At 34.9% G+C, this 12,995-nt stretch overlaps 1 protein-coding gene across 1 annotated transcript in view; it reads right to left on the bottom strand.

Annotated features, from left to right (window-relative positions):
• EYS (eyes shut homolog) overlaps positions 1-12,995 on the bottom strand; it is a gene marked incomplete at both ends in the record, with an annotated part of 593,802 nt that overhangs the window by 413,378 nt on the left and 167,429 nt on the right. The window contains one exon of the mRNA XM_084202609.1: positions 377-636. Coding sequence (XP_084058735.1) covers positions 377-636 — 260 coding nt within the window. The remainder of the gene's footprint in view (positions 1-376; positions 637-12,995) is intronic.

A 12,995-nucleotide genomic window follows, 5' to 3' on the forward strand; every position in this document is an offset into this window, starting at 1 on the left:
TTTGTATTTTCACCAATTTGCATACATTTTTTTCTAAATCTGCCTGTCTGTTTTGTCAATTTAGTTTGTCTTTGCTGGCCAGGTGCATGTCTATCTCTATGTCATTGTAACAATTGACTGAGAAATACTGATTCTGAGTGCTGAATCACCATAGATTTAATAAGTATTGTAAAATAATAAATTAATAGTAAGTAAACTGACAGCTATCTTTCCAGTCTTTTAACACAACTGATAGAACTGCTGCAATTCATTATGGCTTTATGTTATTTGAAACATTCTTTTCCACTTACTTTAAAGATAGTGACAAATTCAATATATATTTGCAATTTTCCAGAGCACAACAGAAAATGAAGAAATTAACTATTCCAATTCTCACCTGTTTTGCAAATGCACATTGGATTTCCATCTACTTGTGCCAAGCAGGTTGAATTGTTTATACATGGATTGTAAGGCAGCTCACAGGGACTGAAGCGCCGGTGGCAGAAGTCACCAGTATAAAATGGAGGACAAATGCATACAAACTGCCCCGGCTTCACAGATTCAAAACAGGTGGCCCCATTCAAGCATGGTTCAGATTCACACTCATTTATATCTTCACTGCAGTCTGGCCCTGTCCACCCTGCTGTACATGTGCATCTGCAGGGGTGAAAAAAAAAAAGAAGAAAAAGAGCATTGACACGGCAGAATAAAAATTAACAGCTTAGCCCAATCACTTCCAAAACTTGCTACTTTAAAAATAATAGAAAAAAAAAATAAAACTTAATCAATAATCCAATTCTGTGACTAGCTTTTCTTTTCCTGGCAATTGTTTCAGAATGCATTATGAATAAAAGTTATATTCAGGTTATTGTCCCAGAATTTATCTGAGCAAAAGCAAAAGGACTAAGAAAAAGTCATAGTATCACTTGGAGAACCATCTGGTTTAGGAAATGCAGACAGAGTCACATTTAGATCATTTTTAAGATAAAACAAGAACACAAATTATCAAATATGAAAAGTATATGTTAAGGATTAGAAAGACATCTTTTCATATGTGTGAAACAGGTCAGTACAACAATGTTTGGGGTGAAGTGCATCAAGTAGCATATCCAGAATGCTTAAGAAAGTAGGAATCATGAAGGATCCTAATTTCTTTGTGTTCTCTCTCTTTTTGAATACTTTTGTGAAGATCTGTTAGTGATAACACAGAAGACAAATCTTCGACCAAAATCTAAATTACATCTCAATGTAAAGGACTGTATCTTCATGAATTAGATAAATATCTTTTTTTATTCATGATATACATATTATGTGGTTCTGTAAATTCAAAGAAAACAATTTGCTAATGTTTTCACAGCTTGCAGAGCCAAATTTCTTCACTAGCAGCAATAAAAGAGGCCTCTATGTACTTTAAAAGTCATACATTCCTTTCACTGTCACTGTAAATAAAATTGAATTTAATTTTATTTTTGCAGCTATTTGGCAGGACAAGAGACAATATGAAAGATGAACTATTCCAGCCCTTGTCTACTTCGTCAATATTGATTTCAGGTATTAAACCATTCAAATATATCTTCATAGTTATAATTTGATAAGAAAAATTGTTCTTATATAACAAACAGGTTGTTTAATGAAGAATCTTATATAGTTCTGTTCTGTAAGGCACAGGTATTTCTTGCCACATGAAAGGCAAATTTCATCCCTTTAAAAAGTCCCAGTCTTTTCTTTCAGATTTTTTTGTATTCTGTGTTATTTAGTTGACGGATACAATTACCATGTCACATGAAAAGAAATGGATATTACAAAGGAATTTTATTTATACTTTTAAAGCCTGAGTATTTTAGTAATAAAGATACAAAAATCAGGTTAATGTATTTTTCTCACGTTAAAAACTAATAGTCATTACTATCAAAAAGCATTCACACATTCTTAAAATAACTGACAAAAATCAGATTTCAGGGCTCATCATTTATAATACTTAAAACATACTTTTGAAAATAGGGTTAAAAATAAATATTTTTTTTATTCTCTTCTTATGCACAATAAACATACCTGCTTTTGATATACATGGCAGAATGCATTTATTATCTAGAAGCAACATCTACTGAATAACACTGCATGCCCAATCAGCGCTTTACTGAATTGTAGTCAATACATAAAAGCATCAGACTCTTACAAATTAAGCATCTTCAAATGCCTCATATTGAACACAGGAGAACACTGACCCAAGAGATGTTATTTGTTTTACAGCTGCTCTTTTTTTTTTTTGTTGACTTCTTTTATGAAGTTGTGAATAAATTACTACTGGTGCACTACCACAAATTGGTCTGTAGCACTTGGCTATGCTCCAGTTTTAGCTTAAAAAGCTCATTAAGTGGAGAGCCTTTCACTTTGTATTAGGAGAACACAGTTCAGTTCTGACCTGGTCCAACTTTATGGACATAACTGAGGTGCAGAGGAGCAAACATTAAACACATTTAATTCCATTTTTTTCCCTAATTAGTTTCATAACTGCCTTTGAGTTATCAAAACTATTCTGTATGACTGCAGGGAACAGTAGGTCACTGAAACACAGCAGTTATCTACACTGCACAACTAGCCACTCCTACCCTGGCATCATGCCAGCTACTAGCTGAGATGCAACAGTCAATATTAATGCAAAGGACACAATTAATAATAAAGCTTTTTGTACTCCTTTCTGGATTGTTAAAAAGAGTTACTGGAAGCCTCATTAAATGTGAAAAAAAATTCATGGAAGCATCTCTTCTGGGGCCCAGTTTTAAGAATCAAGACAAAATTTTGTGTTAATGAGAACTGTTATTTAAAAAAAGGTAAGGAGGTGTTAGGACTATTAAAAGTGAATTATAAATTAAGCTATTATAGCTGTTATTCTTGGAAATTATTTGATCAAAAGGCAAAAATCCAAGAGCTTTTTAAAAATGACTAATTTTTCTCATTTCATTACAAAAAATCAAGATGATTTCTAGAATTCTCTGGGGAAAAAAAAAAGGCTGATATATGTTTTTAAGAGTCCATATAAAGATAGTCAAAGCTGAATTTCTTTCTGTTGTTTTACCAGCTGGCCAACATCAGTATTTTTCTTTCCAATAACCAAGTCCAAATACCCCCATTGATATTAGAAAACCAAATCATGACTCTTTATATAAAATTCTTATTTTTAATAATATAAGCTCCATTAACTGCTTATTTTGTGACATGTGTAGAATTCCTCCAAAACATATGAATCAGCTTCCATAAGTATTATCTCTTCACTTTCCATACATCTCTCCATAAATTGAAAAGCCTTCTACAGAAAAAACGCCAAAAGGAGAAGGCAATGCAAATACACAAATTATATTCATGGTTTTATATTTTACCACCCATATTAACTTTCAAGTCAGAATTAAAAATTGCAAGCTATAGTCGTGAACTGAATCCAGAGAAATAGTGTTAATGTAATAAGTTCCTCTGTCTCCATATAATGAGTTAAGTATTAAATTTGGTTCTTACCTGCTTGAAAACTCCCTTTCTACTTCTCACATGCCAGTAAAATACATAGGCATCACCTGCCTTATATCCTACATTAAAGGTTTTAAGGAATTAAATAACAGGGAGGAGTTTTAAGAAAACCTGAATTGTTGATTTTGGAAAAAAGTTTCTGAGGCTCATCTAGACTCCCCTGCTCAAAATAGGCACAGCTGGAGTTTTCTCAGGTCTGTGTCTAGCCTGGTGTTGAGTATCTCAAATATGGAGACTCCACAGCCTCTCTGGGAAATCTATTCCAGCATCTGACCACCCTCACATTAAAAAAAAGGAGCATTTTTTTATCTTCATGTGGAATTTCATGTAGTTTACCTTCTGCCCACTACATATCCTTTCACTGGATACCCCTGAGAAGAGTCTGCCTCCTTTTCTCTTGCTCTTTTTTATCAATTATTTGTACATATTGGCAGGAGCTTCTCTGAGCCAAAACCATTTTCTCAGCATGGTAACTGCAGAGGCAGTCTCTCCTGAATCTTAAGAGTTCTAAAGTGGCTGTCTATCCATTAGAAAAATCATATTGGTGGGTTTATTCCAACCTAGCTCAGCTAGAAGCTCTGGAAAATGCCAAAGCTTAACAAAAGCACGTGGTGTGACTCTTGGGGATGGTCTTGTGCATGAGCATGATGATGATTCTTGTTGGTCCCTTCCAACTCAGCATCTTCTGTGATAAGCAGTAAAATAGATGAATATTCCAGAGTAGAACAAATTTCAGAATAAGCCCTTTTTTTTTTTCTTTTAGACCTCTTTCTTTATAGCAGAAAAATACAAGAAACCGGTCTTTTTAGTCTTTGGTATAAAAAACATTTTAGAAAAATATATCAATCAGAGCACTTACCTTTGCCACAGATAAAGATGGTTTTGCAGATAAAATTGCAATATTTTAAGAAGCACCAGAACTGATTTTTCCTCAGTGGTTCAGTCAAAGCAACAGGAATCCTAAACTGAACCCTCAGCTACAGTGTGCCTATCATTCAACTTCCTCTTTGACAGATTCTTGATGAGAAATTGCAAGACATTCAGTGAAGTTTAGGTCAGCCTGTTAGCCATACAATACATGCAACAATGGGCCATTCCACAGTAAGGATTTATGCTGTTTAGTGCATTCAATCAAATCAACTAACAGCCTGAGAAACCACAGTGCTCAGTGACAAATTTATTCCTTGTAAGCTAGAGGCTATTGGATCATCTGAAGTAGAGAAATAAGAGCTTGCTTTCAATACATGCACAGCTTGAAATTTAGGGCACCAACACACACCACAAAGCTCCAAGGACATACACTTCCAGTCACTACAAAGGCTTCAAACACTTGTGTTTCTATCTCATCTTTCTCTCTACAAACATGTTTTTTTTTCTTTCATACTCTGAAAGTTTATTATGTCCTTTGTTCCACAGACAGCTACCCGACCTCTTTCACCAGCTTCAACCTGAAAAAGCTGTCATGAATTGATCTCTGAAGTTCTTGTGCTCCTAGTTCTTTACTCTCATATGTCCCCCTGAGATGATCTCAAATTTTCACCTATGTCTCTCCTTCTCTCCCCTAAATTCATTTGAGGCTGCCTTTACAATCATTACCATAATTCATCCCATACTTTATTCATAGAGTTCTCTATTTGTAACCAATCAAATGTTTGTAACCAATCAATCTATCTGATTAACTGGTTAGAGAAAGCTTTAACCTGAGCTGCAGTGCTTATGCTCTGGTGGAATTAACAATCTTGAGGGATATAGGACAGCAGGGGAGTAGTCAGGACCCTGAATTTTAGGAAAGGAAACTTTCAGTTGATTAGGAGTTTAGATTAGATTTCAGTATTTGGGTCCATGGGATCCCCTAGGAAACTGCCTTCAGGGAAAATGGATCCAAACAAAGCTGGCAGCTCTTTAAGGACTTTTTTTTAGACCACATTGCTTGATTTCCCCATGTAAGAAATCAGGTAAAGAAGGCAGAAGACCTGCATGCCCGAGTAAGTATCTCCTGGGTTAACTGAAGTGCTAGAAGGAAATACAGAGGTGAGGAATAAGGGACCCTGGAGAGAATATGGGATGTCATCTGGATATGTAGTAGTGGCATTAGGAAAGCTAAGGCCCATTTGGAGCTTAATTTAGCAAGAGATGCAAAGAACAAGAAGGGATTTACAGCTATGTTTGCCACAAAAGTAAGGTTAAAGAAAATGTACCACTGCAATAAATAAGACAGGAGAACTGGTGACAACTAACTGAGAGAAGACTGAGATATTAACTTTTTTATTTGCCTCAGTTTTTACTGTTAATCTCACTGAAGCTCATGCTAGGTACAGAGGGACTGAAGTCCTTCCTACCCTAGGAGAAGGTCAGGTTTGAGGAACCTGAATATACCTAAGTGCATGGAATTCCATGAGATACACCCCAGGGACCTGAGGGAACTGGCTGATGTAGCTCTCTCCAAAGGATTAATCTGTAAGTAACCAAAAACCAATTTGTCCATCACAGAGTAAATTGATAGGTGAATGTAAATTGCAAAAATTATACATTAAAGAAAGTCCACCTGCCTTTATCTGCTGTTAGCATAAAGATATGAAGCAAAAATTAGGGAAAAAATATTGATATCTTTTTCATACACACACATACAATTTTTTAATTTAACTGAGATGTAGGTACTGGCTTATGGGAAGTATATACACCACCTGCAGTCTACAAGTTGAATCTGAAGTGGCGGCTAAGAAAGCATAAATAAAGTACTTGGGGAATGGTACCAAGTAATAACAGACATAAATGGATATTGACCCCAAACTGGAGAAAAATTATTTGGGAGGTATATTGTTGGAAAGAGAGATAAAAAGATTAAGTTTCTGCTACTATATTAATATTGTCTAAGGGTGTCTTTTGCATGATTGATGCATACAGAAAACCTTCAAAGGGCTTATGTTGTTTTCATTCCCTTCCAGTTCAATTGCTTCAGACTTTTAATCATTGTTCTTTTTTTTTTTTTTAAAGTTATACTTTGTTTGTTCTTTATACTTTCCTCCCATAATTCTCTGCTCATGTTGTTCCCTTTGGTAACAGTATCTAAAATTTATTCCTTATATTCTGTGTATTCAGGAACATTGCACTACAAAAAAACCCAAACCCAAACAAATATATTTTAGAGGAACAGATAGAAAAGTTGTATTTGTGTGTTTTCCGTATATTTCTTCCTTAATTCTCTATTTGAAGCTATGAGTTCACACAATCACAAGGTAACATTCAGCTCAATGAGACAGCAAGTTATATTTCAGCTTCTATTTAAGCTCTGTTTCAGCTGCAATGCACACATTTCTGTTTCAGGAAACAGATTTTTACCTGCTATAAAGGGTATTTATACTTTCAATTTTTTTTTTTTTTTTTTTTTTTTTTTTTTTTAATGCTGCTGTTTCCTTTTTGCTGTTTTCCTGAACCAGAAAAGAAGATACCTCTTATATCAGGCTGGATGCAACTTTCAGACTACTGAACCCTAGAGGTGAGGTACACACTCATTCTCTTTTTGGATCAAACTCTTTCCTTATTTATCACAATAAAAGCAATTTGTCCTATCTACAAGGCCAGATGAATTTACATTGTTACCTGTTTCAGCTGGTAAACATTAAAATAATGAAAAATCGCTAGTCAAACTGTCTCATTTGAATGAGTGTTTGTGCTTTAAAAGCACAAGTGCTGAATACTTTGAATGCCTTTAACTAAGAAAGACAACTAAACAAATAAAAACTGTAATAAGCAAAACTGAAGATTATCTCTGTCATATGGGAGGATCACTTCGGTCGTGTGGCCCTGAACCAGAAAATAAAACATGTTTGGTATCAACAGTTCATAGGCCATTACTGTGGGGAAAACCATTGTTGAAGTTCCTTCTCATCAGTCTTGACTACCTAAATTCCTATTTCAGAAGCAATAGAAATTAATGTAAAAATACAAAAAAATTACTCCAATGTTTGGGTGCATTTTTTACTCTTGCTTTACAGTTTTGGTTATTATCTAAGGTATTAGAAAAACTGTTTGCCATGTTCAAGTTTTTAAAAATAAATTATAATAATATTTAAGAGTACTGAATCAACCCTTAAAATGTAGGAACTTCCATGTCCCAAACTTGCCATGATGTACAAAACGGATGCCATAGTAATATGAAAATTTGGAATGCAGTTTAGCAAATTATCACACAACACAGGGTGAAGAGAAAGAAAGGTCTGTTTAAATTTGTGTTCTGTGTGTCAAACAATTTTCTGAGTAGCAGCATTAATTTCTTGAATTACTGCAGACCCCCACAGAGAATGTTTATGCATTTTGGCACATGAAGCTGCTCTTTGAGTAAGATCCTCTATTAACTAAACCCACATTAGACTTTGTTCCTGACAAAATGCAAAGGGAAAAGGACATAAATGCCTTTTTATCTTATCATCTCTGGTCACTAACACCAAGAGCTGCATTCTTTGCCTGTGTACCTTTCATCCCTCACTGGAACAACAATCACTACAGCAGCAACAAGGTAATTCAAGATTTCACCATACAATCTGAGAGAAAATATGTAATTTGCAGCCTTTTTAGCAGGCAGCACTTTTCCAAAGATATGTCAAGGAGAAAACCCTTAATTTGTGAAAACCAAGCATCAGTAAATCAATGCTACCATAAACAGTAAATAAATGTTGTGCCTCCAATATCTTGGGTGGTACTGATTCACTTTGGTAGAGAAAAAAAAAAAAAGAATTATTTCATTCTTTCAAGAATCAGAGGGAATCGGTTGTCATGTGGCTTCCAAGAGTTACAGCAAGTTAATCTGTTAGACTCAGATGTTGAATAAATCATCTATCAGGATGACTCTCCATCTTTCAAAGATTTGGAATAAAAGGCTTCCATCTCCCCAGCTGCCTGTTCGCTTGTGCTCCTCTCTCTTAACTAATGCCAGTCTTCGATGACAACTGGGTTTATTGCTGCACCTGTGGAAACTGGTATCTTCAGTACTATTTCCCTTTGAAAATCTCCTCCTCTACTCAAGATTGCTGTGTAAAAAGCCTAGTTGGTATGGAAAGCAGCTCAATGCCTTTCCTCAGTTTTTATTGCTCTGATATTTTCTGAGAGTTACAGGTAACTCTTACAGTATTTTAGTATTGATTTTGAGACAAGTCCTCTTTGACCTGAGAAATCTGAAAGGAAGAAAATTGCTGCACTGAAAAAGTAGGAGCTATCACCTGAATGCAGGTAACAGCTCCTCCAGGAGAAACATTTGTTAAATTTGGGAAGTTTAGCAATGCCGCTGTAGTTCTGTCAATTGACCTCAAAGCTCTTCACCCTATATACAGAGATTACACTGATTGCAGAAAAGAAAAAATGAACTCTTTGGGTAGAGTGCTCACAGTGCAAGGTACTTTGGCTCAGGGGAATAAAGGAAATCTTTTCTGGTCTGTTCCTTCCACCACAGGCAATCAAAAAAGGCCAAATAAAGGTGATTACAATTGCAATCTTTATTAGCAATAATTAGCATGGCAACATGAAGTGCTCCAACTCTGAAATTTATGAAGCATGAACAATACAAATCCAAGTGTGAAGATAGATTACCTTGACATTTGGAGAATTTGACATGAGAAAAAATTGAACATAATGCACACCAATTCAGAAGTCTGTGCAAATGACCTTGCGTAATTATTTTAAGGGATGAGCAAAGAAATGTATATCTCCTTCATACTTCAGTTTTTGAACTCTGCAAGTCATTTAAGCAAGACATCTCTATCAGTTTTGGGGGGGTAGGGGGGGACAACTGCTTCCAATATCCTACAGAAAATTTTTCAGGATTGTTGATTGATGTTTACCTATGGTCTACTCAAGTTCCAAGGAAGAAAATCATAGAAGAAAACATTTATATGGTTCAGTCTGACATCCAAGCACTATCTGATCCTAGAATAGAATCAAGAATATAATAAAACATTAATTTGAACAAATGGAATTATATATTATTTCTCTTTTTTTTTCCTTTTTTCTTTTTATTTATTCCAAAAATAGAAGACATTGGATACTTTATACCTAGAACCAATTAGATGCCTATTAAAAACTGATAACCAAGGATAGATTGAGCATTTGTTATGGCACAATGTATTAGATCATCATTACATCACTTAACCATATAGTATCTATACTTATATATTTAAAGAGAACTATTAAAACATTTTCAACACTCAGCAGCAGTCATGCCAACTTCAACATTATAACTCAGAATTTCAAAAGAGCCTATAGGAATAAAACTTTTGGAAAGGCTAGAGAGTGTCATAATTAACACTGGCAGTCTAGAAAGTACTTTGTAAACAGATTAAGAAGCAGAGATGTCTCTGTTTTCATATTTGCTATTAGAACAAGAGAAAGAAAAGAAAAAAAGATTTGCACAAACTGACCTTCATTAATATGCCAAATTATAACCTTTTACCATTGATCTAATAGTGCAAGAGGACTGTAACCTCAAAAAAATACCAGAGGCAATAACATTTCATCTTTCAAGACTAAATTTACCTAACACAGATCTTGATTAGGTTAGCCAAAGAATACTTATAGTAGTAAACCCTTGAAAAATTTTTTCAAGGAATGCTACAATTTCCAAGCATATAAATAGTAAAAATAAAAAAAAAAATAAGCCTCTTCAAGAAAGACACTACTTCTCAAAGTTATAAAAACACAGGCAAGCAAACAAACAAATATATCTGCACTGCTCAAATACTGCAGTCACACGAGGTAGCTATTTCTCGACTGCAGATTCTGTTAAAAAAGACCAAATTTGACTTGTCATGTCCTGGCAAATAGCATTTATAAAAATAGCTTTGTCCTTATAAAGATTATTGTTCTGATATAAGCTATAAAAGCAAACAACAAAAATTATTTTCAGTTTCTCTCCAAGAGTCAGTTATGTCTTTATTTACCTTTGATATCTACTGTAATATAAACAATCCAACTTTCTTCTATGGCTGTCTCACTGAGTTATTTCAATAGGGCAAACCTATGAAAATTTTATGACTGTCCCTCCCAGACAGGGAATGAACAAGTCCAAGAGACCTACATATAACAATGCTTATGGATGCTCACAGAGAGCTGTGATTTTTTGTATTTGTAGTCCCTTTTCTCCACCTGTGACCTTCGAAGATAAAGGCTCACTTCTATAACTCTGATAGTTTTTTTTCATACATCGAAACTGGCATTTAGTAGAAGAAAATATGATGGTTACTGTTCCTAAATTAGTCTGCTTGCTATTGCTGAAGAGCGAGAACTGGTTTATAGAGGACCTCTAACAGTGTACAATCTGTAATTGCAGTCTAAATAAACTCCTATAGTGCTTCTATTGATCTAACAGAGCACACACAGTGTAAATCCCAGACAAAGCCAAAAAGACAATTAACTAAAATTTTATTACCTATAGAAACTAGTGATGGGAAAGCCAATGTTGATTGGCTTGTGTATAGTGCATATTTGTGTTGTGTATAGTTTATTTATACTAGAACCATTTAATGTATAATTTTTACATGTGTATACATGTTTCATATTATACAGATATGTATAAGCAATTATTTCTAAGATGCAACTGTTTTATCTGAGTAACTCATGCTTTTTCAAAATTGTTTTTTCTAAATATACAATAATGTTTCTCTCCAAAACCAGTTTTGTAGTTCCCATCCCATTCTATTTTTTTTTAAGATATTGTGACTGTTATGCTCTGAAAATAATTCTCTACTTCAAAAGAAAATGCCTCATAATTGAAGTCGAAACCTTGGTATTCTTTTGGCTGTGAAGTCATTTCAAGACAAAATAAACACATGTATCGTCTTGACATTAAAACTGACACGTTTAATTTACAAAAATTTTGACCCTTGACCACTTTAAAATTGCTTTAAGAACACAGGAAAAAGGAACAATACCTATGAAACCAATGAAATCTCTTCCAAGAAGTGAAGCCTAGATTTTACTAATGACCTCTTACGTCAAAGGAAAAAGTACAGTTTTTATAGTAATGAGAATGGGATCTGCACCCTGTCCTTTTATGTGGAACTGTTTATTACTGATTCTCCATGGTTCAAAAGGATATAATGTCAGAAGCAATGCCCATAATCCTTGAAACATTTTGTTCCTTTGTGCATGTATTAGACATTGCTGATGCATGAAATATCTAATCTGTAGCTAACAAAGACAGATGGTTTTCCCATTCATTTCTAATGAGCCATTTTTAAAGTGTCAGCAGTGTTTTTTGTTTATTTGCTTGTTTAAACTTCCTATTTTATTAAGGTTTTCCAAATTAAAAACGTGCATGTACTTTAAGGGAGCAGTTAAATGAAGGGCAAAAGAACAAGCAGGAATGAGTCTATTATGAATCATGTGCAACAGAAGCATTATAATATTAGAAAAAATGAAGTAGTAAAATCTGTTGAAAACTTTTTTTGGACATTCTTCTTGTGCATTGCCTATCTCATTTCTATCCATTCTGTTTTTAATTCTCACCATCTGACACATCATCACATCCCATGACATCTCACCCAAGATTACTATGTGCTGGTAGCATTTTTGTTACTGACCAGAACTGTAGCTACAAAAGACAAGCCATTGAATATCAGTTTTAGTGTCATTGCTACATAATGTGATGAGAGGACGAATTATGTTGAATATGGTCTTTGTATCCAGCAATTGAGCATGTTTTGTCTATGAAGGTGTTACAGTAGTGTCCGAAGTCTTGCTAAGGTCAAGAGAAACAGCATCCACAGTCCTCTCATTATCTGTCAAGTCAGTCATCTCATTGAATGCTATCATCAGGACAGCTTTCCCCTTTGTGAAAACATTCTCCTGAGCACCTTCTTTTCCATCATGTGTGTGCAAAAAGTTTCAAGGGTTATTTGCTCCATCATCTTTCCAGGGACTAGGGTAAGGCTAACTTGCCCACAGTTGCCCAGATCCTCCTTCTTGCCTTTCTTGAAAGTAGCAGTCATTTTCTCCATTCTTAGCCTTCTTTTTTTCTTCCTTTGTCCATTCCATTCTCTTACATATTTTTAACACCTTTCTTCCAATCCTTAAAAACCTTTCCTTGTCACCAAGATTTTTTTAGAAATAATCAAGAGTGGCCTCACAAGGACTTGAGCCATTACCCTGAGGACTCAGGATATCTTCTATCAGGAGCCTGCAGCAGAGAGTCTCCCAGTGCTTGCCATCACTCATCCATCCTTCTTCATGACTTAGGTTAAGATTATTTAGATGCTTCACTGGACAGATCTTCTTGTTCATCCTCTGGTACTGTGTGACTGTGACTATGTTGTAGTGGCAGAGCTCAGATAGGACAGGAACCCTCATCCTGTTGCCAAGGTTACAAGCTTCTAGCCTTCATTGTAACATTGAAGTCTCCATTTCCAAAATCTTATGCAAAGGCTCTTCCTGGTTCTCCTTCACTATGTCTGGGAGTTCAGGTTCTTGTAATTGTAGGGTCTTGGAGAGTATGATATTGTCCTTGTCCT

Source organism: Fringilla coelebs (genome assembly GCF_963513975.1).
Source record: "Fringilla coelebs genome assembly, chromosome: 3".
In the NCBI taxonomy this organism is placed as follows: Eukaryota; Metazoa; Chordata; class Aves; order Passeriformes; family Fringillidae; genus Fringilla; species Fringilla coelebs.